The sequence below is a fragment of the Pelecanus crispus genome, chromosome 3 (assembly GCF_030463565.1).
Source record: "Pelecanus crispus isolate bPelCri1 chromosome 3, bPelCri1.pri, whole genome shotgun sequence".
Lineage (NCBI taxonomy): Eukaryota > Metazoa > Chordata > Aves > Pelecaniformes > Pelecanidae > Pelecanus > Pelecanus crispus.
In genome coordinates, this window is record NC_134645.1 from 23,055,922 (window position 1) to 23,080,706 (window position 24,785).

Genomic DNA, 24,785 nt, shown 5'->3' on the forward strand with positions numbered 1-24,785 from the left:
CAAAGGATGCCATTTCCAGTAAGTTACACTAAGGCAAAGTGAGAGGACAGAACTACCACAAGCGATTTAGAGTTCTCAAAATAATTTTAAAACCAACATGATGTAGATATGACAACATAGGCATATGGTTCTGTTCTAATGTTAGCATAATTATATGGTGAAGAACTTCTGGGCCACAGGAGTAACCAAGTGCAAAACCAAGACTGAAAGAATTTCTTCTAATTTAGCTAAAATAGTTGTTTAGGAAAGGACTTACTCTTGTGTTTAGGGAAATTTATAACAATATTCCACTAACTTCTTTTAAAGGATCAAGATCAAGTCTTTGGTAAAGTAGGGTTTTCCCTCTTCTTCTGAGTACTGCACAGATGAGAAATAAATAATTTATAGTACTCTTTTGACTGGATAGTTTCCATTCTATTAGCCCTCTCCTTATTAAGCTGTTTTCTGACTCAATTCATCACAATATTTGTGATGAATACTTGTCAATACCTTATTTACCTTACAATGCATTCCTAAAAGAAGTCTTTCAATATGAAGTTAGCATCTCTTTGCCAATTAATGTATTTGCCTGTCCTCCCAAAATACGTTGCAACATAACTTCCTTTTCTAATTTTTCTTAATCCTTCAGGTCTTGGCTGACAGTCCTCCAAATATACAACTGATCCAACTTCAGGAGTTTATGCTGGCCCATCCTCACTGCTGTATTTGTTTATCCAGTTTTTGCGTAGTTCATTCAGGAAATCTATTCTGGACAAAAAATGCAGTTTACTTGGATAACCACACAGCCATTACTGTGATTTAGAGCACACAGAAGTAAACAATTTAAATAATTCGTATTTTATACTCTCTATATTCCTTTCCTACTGTCCAGTTTCAAATACTAACTAGATGAATAAAATCACTCCTTTATTTGCCACTAGCTCAAATACAATCAGAAAAATACAATTTTTAAAACAAGCCTGTTTATAACAGCAAGGAGTTTTTTACACCTTATAAACTTACACAATAAAATAAATATCAATCTACAAATTGCATGTCTGGAAAATAACTAAATCTTTGGGAAACTAGTTTGATCCCCGAAGAACAAACAATGTAAATACAAAATTCAAAATGGTTCACCAAGTGGTATGTCTATTCAAGAGCATCAATAAAAACAAAACTACAGAATGATAAATTTTGATGGATGTTACCAAAATAAAAAGCAGGGCAAGCGGGACAGACCTAAGACAAAGACCACCCCACCTTTCCACCCACCCCCAAAAAAACCCCACAAGGCAAACAGGCAGAAGGTACGTGAGCAATGCATAAGAAGCCAGAGGTACGTTCCCAATTGCCACGGTACATTCAAGCTTTCAAGTTTAGGACCTTTTAGGTATGGATACTTGGGAATGGATTTGGCTTATTCCGTTATTCTCTTCTCTGCAGCATCAACGTAAACAAGCTGAAAGCAAAGAAATATGAGATGCAGACTCAAGATAACAGTACTGTGAACAGCTTGATACAGTGGGGCACATTTTGTCCGAAAACTGCTTTTAAAAATAAATAGCACCCTTTCAATAGCAAATAGACTCCAGGGGGAAAAAAAAAAAAAAATTAAATAGAGATGGTCTTAAGTAACATGAAAGTCATCTTGTGTCTTCTAGACACAACTGCCTGACAATCACAGGACAGGACCCTAACAGCCTGGCACAAACACTGAACATCCCTAAACTTGCTCAAATTCTCAATAAGTAAACCCATAGTGATACCCCAAAATGGAACAGCACATCTGTGTTGCAGCAAACATAAAACTTCAGTATGACATTATACTACACAACCTCAGAATAAACAGAATAAAACAGTTTAGAGACAATTTAAAATTACTTTTGCTATGTGTATAATTCATTACTAGTTTGACAACATTAAAATAAATCCCAATCAGTTTACCCTTTGATGCAAAGAAAGTCTAGTATGCTTAGCAAGATTTGCTGTAGGCCTCATTCACAAAGCTAAAGCAGGATTGTATATCATTTAATCAAATTAATTCCAAATATTGTTTAGGGTATTATTTGATTTTTTTTTTTTTAAATATATGACACTCAACCAATAAGAAATTAAGTAACAGAAGTGAGGTGCAGCATTGGTGGCAAATTAAAATTACATGAAAAAAAATTAAAAAGTGTTTTGGTTTGGCTTTTTCATTTATTTTGTTTTAACATTTTAATGAATTCTTCCCCTGCTCCCAATATAAAATAGTAGTTTTCAGTATCACCTGCAAGTTCATAATACTATTTTACATTTATGCACTCTATGTATTCTTCTAGACAACCTTTCTTCCTTATCTCCTTCACTGCTGAATTTTAATTCAGTATTTAATAATTGCATTGCAACTATAATTTCCAGAGCTTTGGTGGAAGAAGTCAAACATTTGTTATTTAAAATAACAACATATCTTTCACATCTTATAATTTAGAGGCAAGTTCTAGTCAAGTTTCCAGCCCTAGAGTCTGTGAACTGGAATACTGGAATACATGAGAATCACATCGCTAGTGTAAATCCATCTCTGTTAAAACATGGGAACATGAAAAATTTATCCATTATTTTATTCTGTCATTTCAATTACTGAAAACAAGAAGCAATAGCCACATAACTTATAATTATAGCATAGTTATAAAATACATCAGTGGGCCATAACAATACGATCTCTTGAAAATGAAATTACTTCTGCTTTAAAGCATACGAAAGCTGAAAAAAATGCACTGCTCTCTTCTCCTCTGCACATAAACAGACTGCCTTATGAGGGTGGAACTGTTTATGAAAATCAAACACTTCTGTGATTATGAGCTTTCTATTATAAGTCAAATAGCTAAAAGACAACAAACACCTAAAATGAAGATTAGAACAATAAAGTCACTTGCTAAAAAAAAAAAAAAATCATAACCTATTCAATTTTAAAATAATTTTTAAAAAATACTAAGAAGCTTTGCTGACATAATAATCAACCTATACTGAACACTCCCCCACCTGCCTACCCCTGAAACAACAAGCTCTGTACAAGTTAAAGAATGGGGTGGGGGGTGTTCAGTTTTCACATAGTTTAATTCTGTAGTTGGTGAGATGTCAAGACTGTATGAGGCTGCACGTGGTTGACTGACTGACCTAGGGTTTTTCAGTGCCTTCCCTTCCAAGCATTCCAGAAGGAAATAATTTTTTTTATAAACAAATTGTTGTAGGTAGAAGACATCAACTATTCTATCAAAAAACGTCAAGGCCCCAAACCCAGAAACCACATACATGAAGCACCCTCTTGTACAAACCCCAAGAACTGACTGGTTGAATTATTGACTACTTGAAATTTGGGCTTTCTACTGTGCTACAAGGAGCAACAAGAACATGAATGAACCCACTTCATTAAAGAAAAGAAAATTACTCTAAGTTTTCAGCAAAATATTGCTAAGCATTAGCAGAAAAGTTTTGCTTCTAGTTAGTAGCCATAGACAAAATAATGGCATTTGTAACAAAAATCACTTTTTCAAATGTTGTCTTTTAATTCATAGTAAGATTTCACCAGCTTGAAAATGCTTTCTCTATTGCTTCAGATTGGTTCTTTTTCACTGGAAATGGGACATGTTTTTTTTTAAAACACAGTGAATGGTTAATGAAATGTGGTCATTTGCTTTACTATTGCACTCCTTAAGTGACATGCCAAAATACAGACTTCCAAGTAGTCTTTAATTTATTACAAGTGCTCTGCATATGGAATACATTTTAGATTAAAATTAACTTTGTTCTTAATGACATAAACGTCGTTACTAGAAATCTTCTTTTCATTCTTATATTATTATTAAAAAAAAAGCAGCTAAGTGTTTAAAATGAGGTAAATTTGGAAAAAAAAGAAGTAAATTTAATATGTTAGCTCTTCAAACAATCAAAGCACTTGGTTATGTAGAGGTCTTGCACTAATTTGGAAGTAATTTGTGAGGTAGACTCTCTCCAAATGTGAGAGACCAAGCAGTCACCGGGTGACCAAGCAGAAACTCTGTGTTGCAGTATAGCCTTGCAGCAGCATTTTCAACATTCAACTCAGTAGTTACTGCACTAAATCTCATTCAAACATGGTAATTGTGCTTCAGAGAGGTAGCAATACTTCAACAAAGAGACTCTGAGACAAGAAATAAGCACCCAGAGGGTACAGACGAAGGTAGGGGGCCCCAACTCTTTGCTAGTCCGAACAGCAATCACAGCTCATTTGCCCAGCTACAGTCATGCTCCCCTCCTGCATATGGCACGCTACAGAAGGGTCCTTTGAGAAGCATCTTAAGAACGAGATGACAACAGTTTTGCAAATAAGCAAAATGCCTGACAGTAAAATTAAAAGGCCCAAGAGGGACATAAACAATGAAAATTGTTTCATTTAGTAACGTGACAGAAAATTCAGTTTCTCTATCTCCATGCTCTGCTCTTGTTGACTCCCATCCTTTCCACTTACATCCAATACCGATATGGGGCCAACATCACACCAAGCCAGAGTGCAGTGAGCAGTGCTTTGCCTTTAAAAATGTTAACTTGCAGCTGCTTAACCAACAGAAAAGAGCCTTCATGGATTTAAAAAAAAAAAAAAAAACAAAAAAAACCCAAAAAAAAAAAAAAACCCACAACAAAAACCTGCTGGAAATACAGTCCTCAGAAAATAAGCAAAGATCCTTTCTTTATCTTTTCCTCTTTCTGATGTAGAGATGGGCAGTTTTCATTTATGCTACATCTCATGCAATCAGGTATTCTGCACTAACAATTTCAAGGCTGGCCACTGTGCATGCAATGTGATGACCTTCTAGCAAGCATTAGCTTTCTGAAACATTGGCACTGAACCATAGGACAATATTTACAACACACACTCATAAGAAAAAAAGTCATGGATAGGGGAACTCAAAGTTTTGCTCCTACTTTTGACCTTGAACAAAGACAAACAGACTATTTCCTGAGGACTGAGGAACAACAACCAAAGGTTAGTTGTTTTCCCACTGTACCTCCAGCTATCTTTTACTCCTAACCTGCCACTAATGTCTAGGAAGAGTGTCCCACACTACAGTCATTATTAATAAAAGACCAATCAGCATTCTTGCCTTGCTAAATGGTGAGAGGCTTAGGGAGTCCATTAAGCTTGAAATAATATGTCAAACAAATGTCCCTCTTCATTGCCACGTAATTAGTAACAGTATGAGTTCAATGAATTCGTATTACCTGAAAGCTGGAAGAGGGAAAAAAAGTTACATGCCATCATCATGATGGATTGCTGGAGCTAGAGAGCAAAGGAAAGGGAGAGAGAAGGTGCAACAAAGAACTGATTGTTCATATTTCCAATATGAAATAAGCTAGTTTTAAATAAAAGGTAGCATTTAGAAAATGTGTGTTTTCTCTTTGATCTTTGCTACTGATTAAACACCACATCTATGTGTATCTAACCTCCCAAAGAAATTAAAAGCAGACCTTTTATTGTTTGTGGATAAATTTATGAACTTGATTCAAAGCTTTATTATCTTTAGTGGATTTTTCAAATAAGCTCATCTTGGTTATAACTAGAAACAACAAAGTCAGAATTTGTGAGTCAAGACTCTAGACATGACAGTTCCAGTTTATTTCCAGATGAGAGATATAGTAGAAACAACTAAAATCTAAGTTTTCAGTAAAAAGCCTACAACTAACTCTTCCTTAGAATTGCTACACATTGGTTAGTTATCTAATAGCATACTAGGTTAACATAATTAGGGCAAGTGGAAAACTTAGAGAAATTTGTTTCTTATTATAACACAAATATTCCATAAATATATCAGGGTAATAATTAAGATAATATATACAACTTTAATACCATAATACAGCTAACTAATCTTCAGTCAGTTCCACTGATAACCACTTTATCTTGCAGTATGTTTTCTCAGACATAGCTTGAGGATCAATAAGTTTGGTACAGAGACAGATTATCCAGCTGATAGGCTTTTGATTACCAGAGGATTACAAAAGAGCAAAGTCTGTGGTTGCCAAGATCTCAAAAAGTGAACCTACTCTCTTGTAATTTGTGCACACCTTCAGGGTACATTTTTGCTAACGCCGCTGAGCCTCTTAAACAGTGTTAAATGTCCCACTGAAATTTTTAGGCTTCATTCCCCTCTGGGAGGATATGAATTCTGCTGCCTTCTTTATACTTTGCTCCTATTAATGGGGCTTTTGCACATCGCATTGAACACTGTAGACAGCTCTGTGTGACCCAGATTTTTCTCAGAATAAATTGTAAGAATCTTCAAACACATTTGTATGCCCCTTTTCTGGCTGCTTAGCCTAAAATTAGACAATATTGAAGTATATGTATTAATTCCACATTTGTGTACTGTTGAGATCACTATGGAAACGTTACTACAAAGAGCTACTTTTTCTTGATACTGCTGAATCAAGCAATGCTCTCTAAACACTCAGTATGGACTTCAGTAGTGTTATGATAAAGTACCTAGAAAAGACATATTATTTTGTCTTATTATTTATACTTATGTAAAACATTCTGAAGATGGTAGTGACAATCCTCAGAGAAAGTAACTTGCTGAACTGCAAAGGGCAAATTCTACCTGTCCTCATTACGTATCGTCTGATGTAAAACTGAAAACTAAGATGAAATACAGCAACACAAATACAGTAGTTCAATATTGGTGACCACATTTGAGAGAATGTATCATGCACATTATGCCTGAACAGCCCATATGGGGCAAAGGAGGACTAAGAGAGGATGAAATTATTGCATTGTTGGTACAGGAAGTACATTATTAAAGTAGAAATATAATCAACTTGCCCCTTTTTTTCAGCCCATGGCTAATTGAAGAAAATAACTTCCTTCGAAACAGTCTTGAATATAACTGTTATGCAGCTGCTCTATTACTTCAGCTGAGAGATGAAAGAAAAATAATATTTAAATTTTCTGATCAAAGGCAACAGCCTATTCCAAAATCTGCACAAAGCACTCACCATCTATTTCTTTGCAACAGAAACCACCATTATTTTCATTAAATCTTGCTTTTAAAGCAAAACCAAAACAATCTCTCCAGCCCAGTACTCCACTGACAGAGTCAAGGGTGCAACTGGATGCATTTCACTTGGCCACAGTTCTACAGAGCATCAGTGGGCACAAGAAGTTAAAATAGCCACTGAATGAAAACTGACCCTTCTACCCTGGGCTTTGCTATAGAATTTCTAAGTATAGTATTTAGGCAGGTGAAGACAGACAGTGCCATTTTGGAGCCTACAAAGCAGTACTTCCTTTGTGCACCAACAGAGCAGAACACCACCTCTTAGCCCATTATTTTCTGTTAAAAGAAGTACAGAAAGCAAACACTCTGTGCCAAAGTCCTGAAGCAAGTAAAGAACCAAAATATTAGTGATCTTATTGATGGTATAAGCTTCTCTCCCATTGCTTAAAATTGCATTCCAGCTGTATCACCTCCCCTAAACCCTTATTCAGCAGTCAAACATTTTAAAAAGCATTTCTTGGCATCCTGCCCCTCAGCAGAAGAAAATTTGCATTTTTACAGCATTTCTGCCTGTCAGCACTAAAACATTCTAATGGGTTTTGCAGCTGTGCGAGGAGAATTGAAAGATGGTCAGCGGATTCTTATGGCAGACTGCTGGAAGACAAGTGCCTGAGGGTGCTGAGGCAGGAGAAACCAGCTGACCTGACCAGTCTTTACACTCCACAGAAAATTCAAACAGCAGCTTTCACCTCCAAGAGGCATGCCAAAACAAAGGCCCTTTGTGATCCATGGGCTCTGTGTAGCAAGGAACATTAAAAACCTTATTTGTTTGCTTGATCTTAACAAAAGAAGCAGCTTTCTGTAAGAACTCATGAAAGAGCAAATATATAGCTAATTGCAAGTTCAACTCCCATAAGCTGTACCTTTTTTAGTCACAGATCTTTATGCTGTAACTACTGCATGCACTTTGAGAAAGCAAGCAAGAGCAAAATCAGAGAACCATGGCATGCCAGGTTTCTACCTGGAGGCGGGGACAGCAGTGTGTGTGACTTAAAGGTGCTTCTTCAAAGGAGTTAGATAAATGTACAAGCACGGGGCAGGGTGAGAGGTATCAGTAACGCTAGGAGCTAGTCAGTGCATGCAATCTAGATGAGCTTCAGGCTGAGGTGGCTACCATAAAGGGATAGCAATACCACAAGCTGCTGTTCCTCAGGGGAGCCATCCAGCACATGAACACACAGTTTCAAAGGGTGAGTTGAGTCCAGGAATCAAAGTCCAGATAAGAGGTTAAATGCACTTTCCCCTCCACTAAAAGCAGAATAGCACTCCTTCTCCAGAGCGTCTCTTGGTTAAACACTAACCCTACGTATGTCCCCCAAAAGACATCCCTTAGCCAACTCAAGAAGAGCATGCCTTGCTGTTTCAGTACACCTTTAATAAGGTGTAATTAGTAGACTTTAATAAGTCTACTAATTGCAGTCAGAAAAAAAAAAATAATCCTTCACAGGAGTAGAAAAAACAGCTTAAGTATTTTGATTTCAAGTCTAATAAAACTAGGGTCACATAAGCATATTCACTGGATTAACTATCTTATGACACAGTATTCTAATAATTATACCAAAACATTTCTTAACCAATTAGCCAAATTCTTCTCCTAGTTATACTAATACATAAAACTATGGATTTGTTTGATAATTGCAGCACTGTGGCCAACACAGATTTATCCTCAAGACACTCTCTGTCTCCGAATATAGACTCGAGATAGTTCATCTAGGCAGGGAACATGCACATGTGTAGGAGGGAGTCTGAAAACGTTCCAAGGAATGGAGTTTATGCCACTTCCTAAACCACTGGGGACAGGGGAAGACCACAAAAAGGCCTGTAAGGAAAAGCCCAAGGGACATACAAGCACACTGTCAGAACCTCACAAAGCCAAACCTAAAAAACAAGGTAAGGAAAGAGAGAAGGAAAACAAAGTTACAGATACCTGTCAAGGGGAAGGAAAGGAAATTTTAAAAAGCTGTAAAAATAAGAAAGCAATAAGGCGACATTTTTACTGCATGACAAAATCTTATCAGAGCGTAAGGCAAGAGAAAACTAAGTAAGTCCACACAAGCAGGAACACCAAGTACTTCATGTCAGAGTTTGTAGATAAAGTATTAACAACTTAACACACCACCATTCATTATCCAAAACACACTGAAACTTTTTGAAATCTGTCTTGCTTCTCAGATTTGGAGTTAATGAGAGGAATGCTATTCCCCTCCTTAGTACCTGCCAGTGTCCTGCCCATGCGACACAACCACAGTGCCTCTGTCCTTTTCCTACTATCAAGGTGTTACATCACTCAGTGCCTTAAAAATTAAAACATCACCCTTGTAAAGAGCCGATCTGTAGCGCGCATTATCACATTGTAGACAGCTAGATGCTGAAGGGTAAAGTATGAAAAACATAAGGTCCTGACGATCTGAGGTGAATTGAAATGAAGCAAGATGAGGTACATATTACAAAGCTCCTACTGAAAAAAACAGCGTGACCCAATTCTGTTGAATTTAGGATAAGAAATTTATCTGGCATCGCTGTTTATTATCTAGAATGCCATATACACTATTAACCAAGATACATTACACCATTTAGTTTTCTCTGTTCACTACCATACTGTAATTGAAGATCTACGGGATATATTTATCGAAAACGCCACACAATTGCCTTGTCTATGTATTTCAAAAGCTCATGCTTAATCTCTAGACATGAAAGGACAAGGACGCCATCAAAACAGAAACTTTTTTTAAACCCCAATTTTAGTTACCAAAAGTACTATTTTTCCCCTCCTACTTTCTCCTTAGTTTTGAGAAAGGATCAGCCAGTTTTGTTTTTATTTAATAACTTTTTGCCCGTTAGATTTCTGCCCCCTTACCAGGAAGATGCAAAGGTTGAGCTTGGTTTTATTTCTGCTCTTCTAAATAACTCCATTGTAGTCTGATGTCACAGTACTACTGTACTCACAATTTATACACAAAAAATTTCCTACTGAGTTTGTTTTCTTAACAGCTTATTTGTTTACACACTCTTAATTCTGAGCTGTTTTCAAGATTCACTATCTATAAATGTTGTTAGAAAAAGTCTTCCAAATACAGTAACACACAACAGTTTGCCTCATATCAAGTGCCTGTTTCCTGACGGTCACTCAAGGCAATATTTGGCAGCTGAAGAACCTCTGCACCCCAGTCCGTGGCAGGCAGTTTCCTTTTGAAAAGAGATGAGGACCGTAAGGTGCACATGACAACTTGGACAATGCTGCCCTTCTTAGGTGAAACCATTCTTGCCCGTCATGCATAAGTAAATCCAGCTGCTGCTCTTGGTGTTAACATTGTATTTTTAAATTTAAATCTGCAATTTTTCTCTTATATTTTATGGTATGCATACTGCAGGGAACACCCTGAACATCCATCAGTCAGGAATCAGGAGCTCAGACTTCCCAACGTAACATAGTAAGTACTGACTCGGTGCCTGTTTAGCCACTAGAAAGAATCTCAGCCCGTTTCCTTTGTTTGCACGGTATTTAAGTCTTGGGTAAACACCATAACCTTGATTTTTCAAATTATCTAAAATTTAACAGCTGAGATACTCAGTCAGAGTCCTGTACAAAGCTGCATAGCAGCCACACAAGCCCCAGATCAGCTGGGTTATGTCTATTCAGCTTTTAAGCAGCAACCCATTCACTGTTCGCCCATCTGTAAAACACAGCAAAATATCCTAACATACCAACTTTACTGAGCCTCTCAGAAGATCAACAAATATTGTATAAATAGCCACTGTCATATACATTAATTAGTCGGCAAGATGTTTTTATTTTATTTTATTTCTACATTCAGCTTGTGACTGTGTAAGTTCATACAAAACATTTTATAAGGCCTGAATATCACAAATAAATATTACAGGGACATTTAGACCTTTTTTTTAATGATAAAATATATGTTGTCTTTTTATATCCTTCCACACAACCCCCAATCTTCTCTGTAACTGTAAATAGCAACATTAATTTGGACCTTGTGGTTGGTGTCTACTACAGGCCACCTGATCAAGGAGAGCCTACTGATGAAGCCTTCTTCCTCCAGCTCTGGGAGGCTTTGCACTTGCAGACTCTCGTCCTGCTGGGGGACTTAAACCACCTCGACATTTGCTGGAAAAGCAACACAGTGAGCTGTAGGCAATCCAGAAGATTCCTAGAATGCACAGATGACAACTTCCTAAGCCAGGTAATAGACACCCCTACCCGAGGGGATGCAATACTGGACCTGATGGTCACCAATGCAAGTGAGCTCATCGGTGATGTCAAGACTGGAGGCAGCCTGGGCTGCAGTGATCACACGTTGGTGGAGTTCACACTCCTGAGGGACATGGGAAAAGCAAGGAGTACAGTCAGGACCCTAAATTTTAGGAAAGCAAACTTCCAGCTCTTCAAGGAGTTCATCAGAAGGACCCCCTGGGAAATGGTCCTCAGGGACAGGGGAACGGAACAGAGCTGGCAGATCTTTAAGGACACCTTCCATAGGGCACAAGAGCTCTCAGTCCCCAAGTGTAAGAAATCAGGCAAGGAAGGGAAGAGACCAGCATGGCTGAGTTGAGACATGCTGGTCAAACTAAAGAGCAAGAGGGAATCGCACAGGCAGTGGAAGCAGGGACAGGTGTCCTGGGAAGAGTACAGGGAAGCTGCCCAGTTGTGTAGGGAGGGGGTCAGGAAGGCCAAGGCATGGCTGGAACTGAATTTGGCAAGGGATGTTAAAAAAACCAAGAAGGGCTTCTACAAGTATGACAACCAGAAAAAGAAAGTTAAAGAAAGCGTAGCCCCCCTGATGAACAAGAAAGGCGACCTAGGATCAACGGACGAGGAGAAGGCTGAGGTACTCAACAATTTCTTTGCCTCGGTCTTCACCGGCAACCTCTCTCCTCACCCCTCCTGAGTCGATGAACCAAAAGATGGGGAGCAGGGGGTAAATCTCCTCCCACTGTAAGGGAAGATCAGGTTCGAGACCACCTGAAGAACCTCAATGTACACAAGTCTATGGGACCAGATGAGATGCATCCCAGAGTCCTGAGGGAATTGGCTGAGGTAGTTGACAAGCCACTCTCCATGATATTTGAAAAGTCCTGGCAGTCAGGTGAGGTCCCTGGTGACTGGAAAAAGGGGAATGTTGTGCCCATTTTTAAAAAGAGAAGAAAGGAGGACCCTGGGAACTACCGACCTGTCAGCCTCACCTCTGTGCCTGGGAAGATAATAGAGCAGATCCTCCTAGAGGCTATGCTCAAGCACATGGAAGACAGAGGGATGATTTGAGAGAGCCAGAACGGATTCACCAAGGGCAAGTCCTGCCTGGCCAACCTAGTGCCTTTCTATGAAGGAGTGACTGCATCAGTGGACAAGGGAAAAGCAATAGATGTCATCTATTTGGACTTCTGTAAAGCCTTCGACAGAGTCCCCCACAACATCCTTCTCTCTAAATTGGGGAGATATGGATTTGATGGGTGGACTGTTTGGTGGATAAGGAATTGGCTGGATGGTCACATCCAGAGGGTAGCGGTCAATGGCTTGATGTCCACATGAAGACTGGTGACAAGTGGATTCCCTCAGGGGTCTGTGCTGGGACCGGTGCTATTTAACATCTTCATCAATGACACAGACAGTGGGATCGAGTGCACCCTCAGCAAGTTTGCAGACAACAAACAAGCTGAGTGGTGTGGTTGACATGCCAGGAGGATGAGATGTCATCCAAAGGGACCTGGACAAGCTGGAGAGATGGGCCTGTGTGAACCTCATGAGGTTCAACAAGGCCAAGTGCAAGGTCCTGCACCTGGGACAGGGCAACCCCTGGTATCAATACAGGCTGGGGGATGAAAGGATTGAGAGCAGCACTGCGGAGAAGGACTTGGGGGTACTGGTGGATGAAAAGCTGGACATGAGCCGGCAATGTGCGCTTGCAGCCCAGAAAGCCAACTGAATCCTGGGCTGCATCAAAAGAAGCGTGGCCAGCAGGTCAAGGGAGGTCATTCTGCCTCTCTACTCTGGTGAGACCTCATTTGGAGTACTGCGTCCAGCTCTGGAGACCTCAGCACAAGGACATGGACCTGTTGGAGTAGGTCCAGAGGATGGCCACAAAAATTATCCGAGGGCTGGAGCACCTCTCCTACAAGGCCACACTGAGAGAGTTGGGGTTGTTCAGCCTGGAGAAGAGAAGGCTGCGAGGAGACCTTATTGCAGCCTTCCAGTACTTAAAGGGGGCCTACAGGAAGGATGGGGACAATCTTTTTAGCAAGGCCTGTTGTGACAGGACAGGGACTAATGGATTTAAACTAAAGAAGAACAGATTTAGACTGGATATAAGGAAGAAATTTTTTACAATGGTGGTGGTCAGGCACTGGAACAGGTTGCCCAGAGAGGTAATGGAGGCCCCATCCCTGGCAACATTCAAGGTCAGACTGGATGGGGCTCTGAGCAACCTGATCAAGTTAAAGCTGTCCCTGCTCACTGCAGGGGGGTTGGGCTAGACGACCTCTAAAGGTCCCTCCCAACCCAAAGCATTGTGTGGTTCTATGACTGAATAATGATATATCAATACACAATAAGTGGGAATATGATTGCTACCTTCTGTTCTCTTGGCCTGTCCATCTTTCTAAAAGACCCTGATTATCTTGGTATGACTTGGGATGGATAAATGTGTTAGCTCACAGTTGTAGAAACCAGTCAAGAATCAAAATATTATTTTTCCCTCATAAATAAACATGATTTTATGGTATTAGTAATTTAATAAGAATCTTCTAAGTAAGAGCTCTCTTCCCTAGAATAGGAACAAAAGGATATTCTATGATGTTGACATTCACACAATCCAACAACCCCTTAAGCTTAATTAATGCCCTTCCTGCCCAACAAGAACAAACAAAACTACTTTGCAAAACAATGAAGGAAAATTCAAGGTAAAACATTTAGTCAGCAACTATTTGAAATCAGTACTGCAAATTCAGCTGATATAGTCAAGGTAGGAATGGTAATAAAAATCCACAGATGAAAAGAATAAAGTACTCAAAGTATCCATTCCCGAAGGACATTGCCAGCACTCAAATTACAGAGGCAAGATCCTATGGAAACCTTCCAGGACACCTTAGGAGCACTAAGATAGGTCTGACTATTGTCTATTGGTTTTAGGTATCTATTTATATACCTATTTATATTTTTTTATCTATTTATATTTAGCTTAGTCCATGTAGAATTGCATCTGGTTAAAATTGCATCTGTTAAAACTTGTTGCATCCAAGTTAAAACTCGGTGGGAGGTGGGGGGAGGCAGGGGGAGAGGGGAGGAGCGGGGAGGAAAATTGGTGGGTAAATTTCTGGCCAAGATGAAGAAAGTGATGTGAACTCTTTCCAAAATGGACACAAGCTACGTAGATTGATGACGTAGTATTTATACTTCTACTACAAGAACGTTTTAGGTTGATGCACTTAGAGGGAAAAAAAAAAAAAAAAAAAAAAAGAACAAAAAAACCCACCACCAAAAAACCCCCACCAGAACAGAAGAAAACAAAACACCCCCACCTTTTGCTAAGCTATTGGTAAAACTGCATTTTTCTCCAGTACTCAGCCAGCAGAACCTGAAGTCTAAAATTTATTATTTTAGAAACTGATTCAAGTCCAGCTGACTTGAGGAGGTATTTCATAAATGACAAAGAAAACTAAAAACTCATTCTATTTTCCCAACAGTTTTTTTTAAAGTAGTATTTTGGGAGATCAATGAAGATCAATTAGCTATATACCTGCCAAACTGCCAAAAGATATCAGATTATCACCTGTGGTCATATGTATGAGTACAACATATTTATTCCGAGAGTTCCAAGCAGATCGAGAAAAACAGTAAAAATTCAAAGTCAACACTTTTAATGTGCCATTACGTATCCATCAGAAGTTTAGTCTGAGGCAAGAGGAATCCTTTTCCTCATATCAGAAGGCATGCAAATCACTGATGGCTCTTAGAAGAGCCATTTCAACACTTAGCATGTGAAGAAACCAGACTTAAACGTACCAAATTATGATGATGTCAGTCATGAAAGCTCCCTTTAAGCTGTATGATAATTTTGCAAGTATCTTATTTGGAAAGGATGGGTCATTAAATAGAGAATAAATGACAGATAAGGAATTGCATCTGGCAGATGCCAAGGCTGGTGTTTCTGCATTATTTTTCTGTTTTCCGGTCAGGTTGGCAGGAAGCAAATTCATTATGGAAAAAACCTAAAACATAACATGAAAAAACTGTAACGGTAATAAAATGGATCAAATCCTCCAATGCATTTTTTCCTCTTGGTCAAGATAATTGGATGTGGGTAAGTTGAATAAAGGAAGCAAACTCACTTTCCTGATTAACAAAGGTCATAAACAGAGAGGTTCAGCTGCCCAACACTCAAGAGTACGTTTTATCTAAAGCGTTACTCACAAACAGTGATGCCCTGACTAACTAGAGAGACATGGACATAGGGAGACCATATGAGAGACCATAGAGAGGTGCCTCTGGCTCCACCTATATCAGAACCTATGTATTAATGCGAGGAAAACAAATCAGGAAGAAAACCTTCAGAATAACTAAGAAAATCCCAAATGTTTCACCCAAGCATATCTTTCTGAAACATATACAGAGCATCTGAAAATAAACAGTCCTAACAAATTTCAACCGTCAATTCTCCTCCATGCCTCCCAGCCGGGATTAACACCAAGAACCACTGCTGTCTGATTATGACCTCAGTGCTACAACTGGCAACGTGTGCTGCACGGGGCTGAAAAAGATAGTCAGCTGCAGCTCACCCAGACAAACAGTACCAACAGCTCTGGCATAATGCTTAGGCTTCAGCGGGCACCACAACTGCTTTTTCATCACTGCGGCACTGCCCTGGTGCTCTGGGAGGCAGAGCCAGGCACATACTCAGCAGGTCACTAAAGGCAGCATCTAGCATGTTACACTTGTATTTGAGGAGTGTCAAGTCACGCTAGCCAAGAGAACACTCACAGTACCATCGCAGGATTAGACACAGAACTCAACACATCTACTGTAAGCTGACAGGATAATAAGTACCTTTTTTATGTACTGCTCTGAGGGTGGAGAAGCAATTAAAAATAAATGGTGTCACTGGAACAGGTGCTTGCTAGGATCTAATGCAAAGTTAGCCCTGGCTGAACGAACAAGTTACCCTGAAATGGAGCATTAATTCAGACAGATTCTACTACAAATTTTAACCACTTTTAATGCCTTTCCCACAGAGGAAAGGAAGAATGATTTATCAGGGAGCTTTATTAAGTTGGCTCACTATTCTCACCAGGCAGAATAAAAATCATTCTGAAATATTGCAGGTCAGTCTTCAAGATCACGAGAATGACCAGTAAATTTTAGATTTCATACCTCTGTTTAGAGCAGGCTTACAATCTGATAAAGAAAATTACCTTGGGAATCTTATGAGTCCTGCTGGGATGAAGTCACCTCAGTTTTCTGAGCACATTAAGAAGAAGAGAAAGAGAAAGAGAGAGAAAGAGAGAAAGAGAAAGAGAGCGGGGAAGAAAGGGGGGGGGAAAGGGGGGGAAAAGGGGGGGGAAAGGGGGGGGAAGGGGGGGGAAAGGGGGGGGAAAGGGGGGGGAAAGGGGGGGGAAAGGGGGGGGAAAGGGGGGGGAAAGGGGGGGGAAAGGGGGGGGAAAGGGGGGGGAAAGGGGGGGGAAAGGGGGGGGAAAGGGGGGGGAAAGGGGGGGAAAGGGGGGGAAAGGGGGGGAAAGGGGGGGAAAGGGGGGGGAGGAAAAAAAAGAGGAGAGCAGGAGGAACAAAAAGAGGAGAGCGGGAGGAAGGAAAAAAACGCATGAGAGAAAGATCTATTTGGTCATAGAGAAACGCCAGCACACTAAACAGGAGAAAGGCTACTCTAGCGCATGAATTGTTCTTTTATCCCACCTGCATTACTCAGGAACCTTAAAGTAATTGGAATTTTATTTCTGTTAAGGCTGGAGCATTTTCTCTGATGTGAGCTCACAAATTCTAAGTCATGAAAGGGGAAACAAACACATACTTAAATATATAACTTCCAAGAATACAAAATATGTCATTTATAGTATTACATAAATATTACATAAATATGTCATTTATAGTATTACATCCTAAACAACGCTTAGCATGACAGGAAAAGCTGCCTTAAGGAGACTATAAAGCACTCTGTCCTAAACTCCAGAGGAAACCATTAGATTTAACTGAACAAAGAGCTGGAGAAAAAGAATGGTTTGTGCATTTGGACAAATCAAGTTGAAGCCCAGACCCATTCAATATGATGTAATTAACAATGAACTATCTACTGGCAGTAACGTAAACAGAATAAGATCTAAACAGATCATAAGTTTTGGCAATCCTTTTGTAGTTTGTGAAGACGTTCTGCATAGCTGAAAGTAAATGCAAAACAAACCCTTTTTTTGTATTAGTGCAATAACAGAGGAAAAAGAATTCTTACTCTGTACAGATACTGAAGAATTGTTAAGACGGTATCTTTTCCATTGAAATACACTTTTCAAAATGAAAAATAAAAGGTAGGAAAGGTTCCTCTTGTGCAAGTTTGTTGAATTACTGATTTCCCTCCCTCGCATTGAATGCCTTTGCAGGAGGTCCACCAGCTCTTTGCAGTGTCCAGCCATAGAAACTTTAATTGTAAGGGTATTCATTCTTTTGATGAAAAAATAAAAATGACTGCAAAAATGAATCATGTTAAAAATTAAGTGATTTTATAGCTCATTCTCTCCATCTCCCCAAAACAAGAGGACAACAGTCACCATAGAATCATAGAATCATTTAGGTTGGAAAAGACCTTCAAGTTCATCAACTCCAACCATTAACCTAGCGCTGCCAAGTCCACCACTCAACCATGTCCCTAAGCACCACATCTACATGTCTTTTACATACCTCCAGGGATTGTGACTCCACCACCTCTCTGGGCAGCCTCTTCCAATGCTTGATCACTCTTTCAGTAAAGAAATTTTTCCTAACATCCAATCTAAACCTCCCCTGATGCAACTTGAGCCCATTTCCTCTCGTCCTATTGCTAGCTACTTGGGAGAAGAGACCGACACGCACCTCATTACAACCTCCTTTCAGGTAGTTGTAGAGAGCAATATGGTCTTCCCTCAGCCTCTGTTTCCCCAGAGTTCCTTCAGCTGCTCCTCATAAGTCTTGTTCACCAGACCCGTCACCAGATTCATTGCCCTTCTCTGGACACGCTCCAGCAGCTCCATGTCTTTCTTGTAGTGAGGGGTCCAAAACTGGACACAGTATTCAAGGTGCAGCCTCATCAGTGCCAAGTGCAGGGGGACGATCGCTTCCCTAGCCCTGCTGGCCACACTATTCCTGATACAAGCCAGGATGCTGTTGGCCGCCTTGGCCACCTGGGCACACTGCTGGCTCATGTTCAGCTGGCTAACGACCAACACCCCCAGGTCTTTTTTCTGCCAGGCAGCTTTCCAGCCACTCTTCCCCAAGCCTGTAGCATTGCATGGGGTTGTTGCAACCAACACTTGGCCTTGTTGAACCTCATACCACTGGCCTTGGCCCATTGATCCAGCCTGTCCAGATCCCTTTGTAGAGCCTTTCTACCCTCAAGCAGATCAACACTCCTGCCCAGCTTGGTGTCATCTGCAAACTTACTGAGGGTGCACTCGATCTCCTCGTCCGTCGTGTTGACAGAAGGCATTTTTATGCCAAGTGCCATAAGTGTTTTGTAAATAGAAATCTTCAGTTGCTCTTTAACAGGCTTGTTTTCAAAATCTGAGCATCTTGTTCTGTTTAGACATTTAATTATTATGCCTGTCATAGTTTGTTTATTAAATAGAAATCAGTCAATATAAACCTTGCTATGTTCAGAACCCACTCAGCGCAGAGAAAATCTCCCCCACAATCAGCTAGGGGCAAAGCACTTCCAAGGTAAACCAGTGTAAGCATGTGCTGCAGTATGCTTACTTAATAGTGCTGCAAAACCCTACTTGGTGAAATAGCAAAGAGGAGTTGAAGGAAAGATTTATAAAGTAATAGAAAAAAATCAGTTGTGGGCTCCAATTGTGGGCCCTCTCCAATAATCGAAGAATGAAGAAACATCTAATGAAATTGAAAGCAACGCACTCAACACATAATAACTGATCGATATAAATAATTATTGTATACAACTACATTTAATCTCTGGAACTCAGTGCTGCAGGGTACTGTTGAAATGCTAAGCTTTAGATCTCAACAGGAAAATTCAGCTCCTCTGCAGGATATTGAAATTATAGAGGATATAAACCCTTATCCAAAACAATCCAAACAATTTCCAAAGCAACCACAAATACTGTCTAACTATCACCACCTACCTGCTATAGGCCAGAGCCTCCTTACAATCACCAAGTGAACTAAATAGCTTTGCCACTCATGTCATACAGAAAAGCAAATTCCTCCAACACAAATCCAAATGTAAAAGAACAAGTGCCTTCATTATATATTACTCTGAGGACAACAGAAAATAGCAAAAATGTGTCACTGGAACAGACTGCAAGATAGAATCCACCTCAAACACACACACAAAAGAAGAAAATCCTCCAATTATCATCAGAGAAAGGCAAAAAGGAGGGGGGGGGGGAGGAAATTCCTTGTGACAACAGTTTTAGTGCACCCTAAACTTGAGCGCCATGGAAAGCAGCTACCATCGCTTCCTTTTCTATTTTGCTGTTCTTTAGCCCCTCTCAAGAGACAGGGCCAAACTCACAGCCAGAGGCAGGAGCTATGCCAGCTGCTACTACCACTTCAATAGATATTGGAAAAGCGGTGAAATGAGGATAATTAAGGGCATGAGCAAGCTCTGTAGGAACCCTAGCATGACTACCAGCAGCAACAAGCAGGAGAAGAGGCATACTGAACAGCTGAAGTTACTGGTAATAAATTAAAATTACCTTGGTCCAAACACTTTGGATAACAGAGACCATCTCTTAATAGTGATAATTTCTCCTGTTTCCCAGATTGCCATTTTTAGAATTTACCAGCCAGTTTCAATAAAACAAAGTAAGTCTTGACTGACATTACGTCAGAGGCTAGCCAAGATTTATTCACGATAGATCAGCCATTAAAAAGTACTATTTTCAAATCACAATAATCTAATTTTATAGATGCAATGTCTAATGGACCCACAACAAGACAGGCAAAATTCCCAGACTGCTGAGCATATCCTCTTAACCAGTCTCATCCATCAGGACTGCCTAACAACATTAATATGGATGTCTCAAAAGAATTATTTGTATCCCATACCAAGCACAAACCACGAAAACTCAACTTTTCACAGTCATTACTACTTCCTTTATTCCTTAAATGTCAATCAGTTGACATTCCTTTTAATAGGAACAGATTAGGGCCAATTCCTTTTAATTTGTATTTTTTAAGTCCAGCATTCTGAAATCAAATTTTGTGGAACAAAGCCAAGTGCATACAGCACCCTCTGAAGTGAAAAGCTGCCTCTTAGCAGACCTGTTGCAGTTGTAAAAAAAAAAAAAAAAAAAAAGTCTACTTTCAGTTAGGCCAGTCTCTCCACATATAATTCATGATACAAAAGTTATATGGGACAGTGTCAAGAAGTACAAACAGCATTATTTCATCTAAACCAATACAGTTTTCCTGTCAGTAGAGTTCAGATTCTAAGTTCAGATTCTAATTTCAATTCTGAAGCCAGAATTTGTCTGCCTGATAAATTTTACAGACCTTCCCCCACTTTCCTCCAGGTCTTTATTTTAATTGCAATATATGCATCAGTAGAAGACACAGTAATTTTTACACTGGTGCTTGGTAATTAATCTGATAAGTACACTTATTTAACATAATAGTTGCCCTCAATTATTAGGACAGGGTTTTAAATTCTTTTAAATTACCTGTTTGTATTTTTGGATTACAAGATGCAAAGCAGGCTAAAAAAAAAAATTAAGTCTCTGTATCTACACGTCAAAAGACAAAAAAAATTAATTTCAGGCATTTCTTAGTTAAATCTCAAATATTCAAGTTAGTCTTGAATATTCTACTCAATATTATTGAATATCAAGTTCCTCTGCCTGTGTAACAAACAAAATGAGAAATGGTTTGTAGCCTACAGCAATCTGACTTCACATTGTAGTATTCACAAATGACCTGTAAGGCAAGATTCATTTCAGTTCTCAACTTGTAGGACAAGTTTTTCAGCAAGAAGCTCAAAAGATTGCAAATCATAATTCATAATTTTAGTTTCAAACATATTTTAATTTCTTTAGAAAGTGCTACTTCCTATGCACTCTTTTAGATAGGTGGCAACAATCCCTTCAGCAATCAGTGAAAACATGCAAAAAAGCTTGCTTCTCCACTTCCCTGACTTGTTTTTGTTACAAAGCCCCCAGGAGAAATAAATACATCACTAAAGAGGAAGGCCTTTTTGGCAAAATATGCAGTAAGTATTCCTTATGCAATATGAGTTTAAGGAATGATTAACAGAAGAGGAACTTCATGTTGAATTACAACAAGCAGATCAGAAAAGCTGCATTTGTATTCCTGAACAACAATAAAATCACAACAACAAAAAACGATGTAGGCTTTACTGGAAAATACTACTTACACCATACCTCAATGATTCCTCTCTCAGGCTACATAAAACTCTAGACTTCTAAAAATGTCTTGCTTTTACTTTCTCTTTCTCTCTCTCTTTTTAAAAAAGTCTCACTTGTTATTTTGTGGCACAAGCTCCAAAAATTTCTAGCCAAAGAACTATTCTAGACCACAGCTCTATTTCAGGCATACTTTCCTTTAAAACACAGAAATGAAATTGATTTTCAGAAGACAAAAGCCTTTAACGAACCATCAGTGAAGTTGTCCTCAAATCAATAGTATCCTTTCCCATAAAGCTTCTTCACAAATTCAATTAAAAACAAAACAGAATTCTAGGATCATATATGTAAACTTGCATTTGACAACCATTTCATAAAAAAAATAAAAAGACCATCTATTACCATTCTGTCTCAGCACATCCTGCAAATGTAAGCGCCTGTTCCTGAGTTTCAGTGAAAGTACTCACACAGCAGAAATATAAGAATTCAATAATTCTTGTCTTACTTATTAAAAGTGCTTACCCCAAGTACTAAATATATGCCACAGGCAGCCATTGATCTTACAGCACTTCAGTTAACTCTGCAATATATTTAACCCATAAAGGAGCCCAGTTTCATCATGTAGAGAAGGATTCAATGTTAGCAGATAGCAGCTGCCAGCACTTGGATACTGTTATTAGAAATGGTTTAGGCAGTTTATACACACAGCATTGATGTGCCTTCTGGTTCAGGCATTAGTAGCTAGATCACACACTTGAATCACTCTGCGAAAGGCACCTTAAAATAGAGCTGGGGTCTGAGATCACTTTTATCACTTTAAATGCAGAGCAGTTTCATTGACTCTTCTGTTTAAAGTCAACATGCTGGGTTTACTTGCAAGCTCTTCTAACACAGTCCAGGAGAGACAAGAGTGACACACACCAATCAACAAAACCTGAGCAAAGGTATTTGGAAAGGCAGATTATTGTAACCCATACAAAGAGGAAACAGCAATTAATCTCTTACACATGGAAAAAATAATATCCTGGTTTTCCATAGCACTATACATTGCTCCCACTCCAAATTTTTTTCTGTTTGAAGAACACAGAGTGAAGAAGATTAAGTTCTTGCTTGGCTAGGCCTATGCAGCTACCCAGAACAAAATGGGAGCCATTAGTTGATACAACTAAGAGGAAAACATGGTGCAGTACTTGTGTGTGTTGAAGTTGTGTGCAGCACATTGAAGCCAATGAGCAGAAAGGCTTTCCCCTCATCTGACCTAGTTCTGTCAAAGATTCACACATGGAGATAGTGGGTGTAGAGGTGACACATGCAGGATCTTTAAAAATTTTGGAAGGCAATAACTCACAGTGAAGAATACCTAATACCCTGATGGGGAAAGGAAAGCTAGTTGAACTCTAGAAAATTCAGACAAGATATTAGAAGGCTGCCCAGAATTGCAGGTGTACAAGAAAGTGAACAGATTAGGGCCAAGCCATTTTACAAAAACAAAACAATGTTGGGAAAAGAGTGCCAGAAGGACAGTTGGTTTCATGACAAAGTTACCTGATGTTGCAGGTATGTCCTGTTTGAAAGGAGCTACAAATTTAAAGAATCTCCTTACCCCCCCCCCCCTTTTTTTTAAGCAGCATGTAAAAAATATCGTAAAAATCCAGTATAATTGCAAAAACACTTTGCTGGATTATGAATTGCTGCTGACAGCACTGTGACAGGTGCAGCACAGAAAGGCACTGTTCCCAAAGAGTTTTCATGCAAAATCAACAAAGAATATCAGGAATAAGGAGAAAAGGCTTAAAGAAACATTAGTTTTTCATTACATTATTCTAAAAAAATAAATAGCAATTATGTCCAACTCACTGGATACCCAGCCATTGGTAGCTGGGTAGATTCTGTACGAAGAGTGGAACAGGTTGCCCAGGAAGGCTGTGGACTCCATCCTTGGAGCTATGCAAAGTCTGACTGTGCACATCCCTGAGCAACCTGCTGTAGCTGACCCTGCTGTGAGCAGGGGAATGGACTGGAGGATGCCCAGAGGCCCCTTCCTACTCCAGTCCATTCCCGGATCAGATTAGAACGGATTTTTGAGAAGTTATTTAAGGATGACTGGTTTTTCACAAAATGAATCAGAAAGGGTGCTCTAAATACAAGTTAGAGCCTTGAAAAAAAGCAGAATACAATTGTGAATCAAGTCTACAAACGGTTGTTAAATCAGCTTTACTGGTGGACAGAAGAGGACCTTGGACAATACCATGCAGGAAAAACATTGGTCATCACTGATGAAGAGAGTCATGGAGGAACCTGACAGTAAGGAGCAGCAAAAGAAAATTCACAGTCTGGAAATGAAAGGCCCAAAAAATCTAATCACCTACTTAAATCTATAAGTTAAAAGATATACACAACTGTGGCAGGTGTCCGAGGCAAATCTTAATCCAACATAGTCAATATTCCAGTCTTCTTAACCATATCACTGATTTTCTTCACAGTTCCTAGGCAAGCCACTGTGTCTATTAGGGGAGTGCAACAAACAGGAATATATAAAAGGTCCCCCTATATAAAAGGGACAGCAGTCTTAGGTCAAAAGCAATTAGTGACCTTCCTGGAGAAAGAAAAAAAGCTCTTGATGAAAGACAGACACGACAGTATTGGGAACAATGTGAGCCACCTCAGTACTCATTTAGCGAAATTTAATGGGCTTTGGCCCAGGTTTACAAAATAATTGAAATAACAGAAGGGTCTTGCTCAAAACATACCACCAAAAATAACTTCACAAAGTGTGCTTTATTTTGTCAAACCAACCTCCAAAACCAGAAATTCAAAACAAGAAACCCTTTCTTCCTCTGTTACCTACTCTTTCCAATTACACAACAGGACTATGGTAATTACTGCATACCATTATAGAACACATATAAGTTCTTGTCCACCCCAAAAGAGAAGTTTTGTTTGTTACCTCTTACCGACAGTTATTTTGACAGTTCTTTTCTGAGAGTCCATCCTCATCTTCTCCCATAATATCCACTGCCGAAAATATCAGTGCAACCAGAATTGCAAAGCAGCATACCAGTGCAAAGATCACAATGCATCTTTGCTGGGACTGAAAGAGATTAAGATTAAAAAAGTTTTAATGGCGTGAGCACATTCCAGTCAATGACC

The 24,785-nt window shown here is 39.4% G+C and overlaps 1 protein-coding gene across 1 annotated transcript in view; it reads right to left on the reverse strand.

The window, feature by feature from the left end:
• Positions 1-24,785, reverse strand: part of PLD5 (phospholipase D family member 5) — a 190,140-nt gene that overhangs the window by 87,509 nt on the left and 77,846 nt on the right. The window contains exon 2 of the mRNA XM_075708055.1: positions 24,590-24,726. Within this exon, the coding sequence (XP_075564170.1) occupies positions 24,590-24,726 (137 nt within the window). The remainder of the gene's footprint in view (positions 1-24,589; positions 24,727-24,785) is intronic.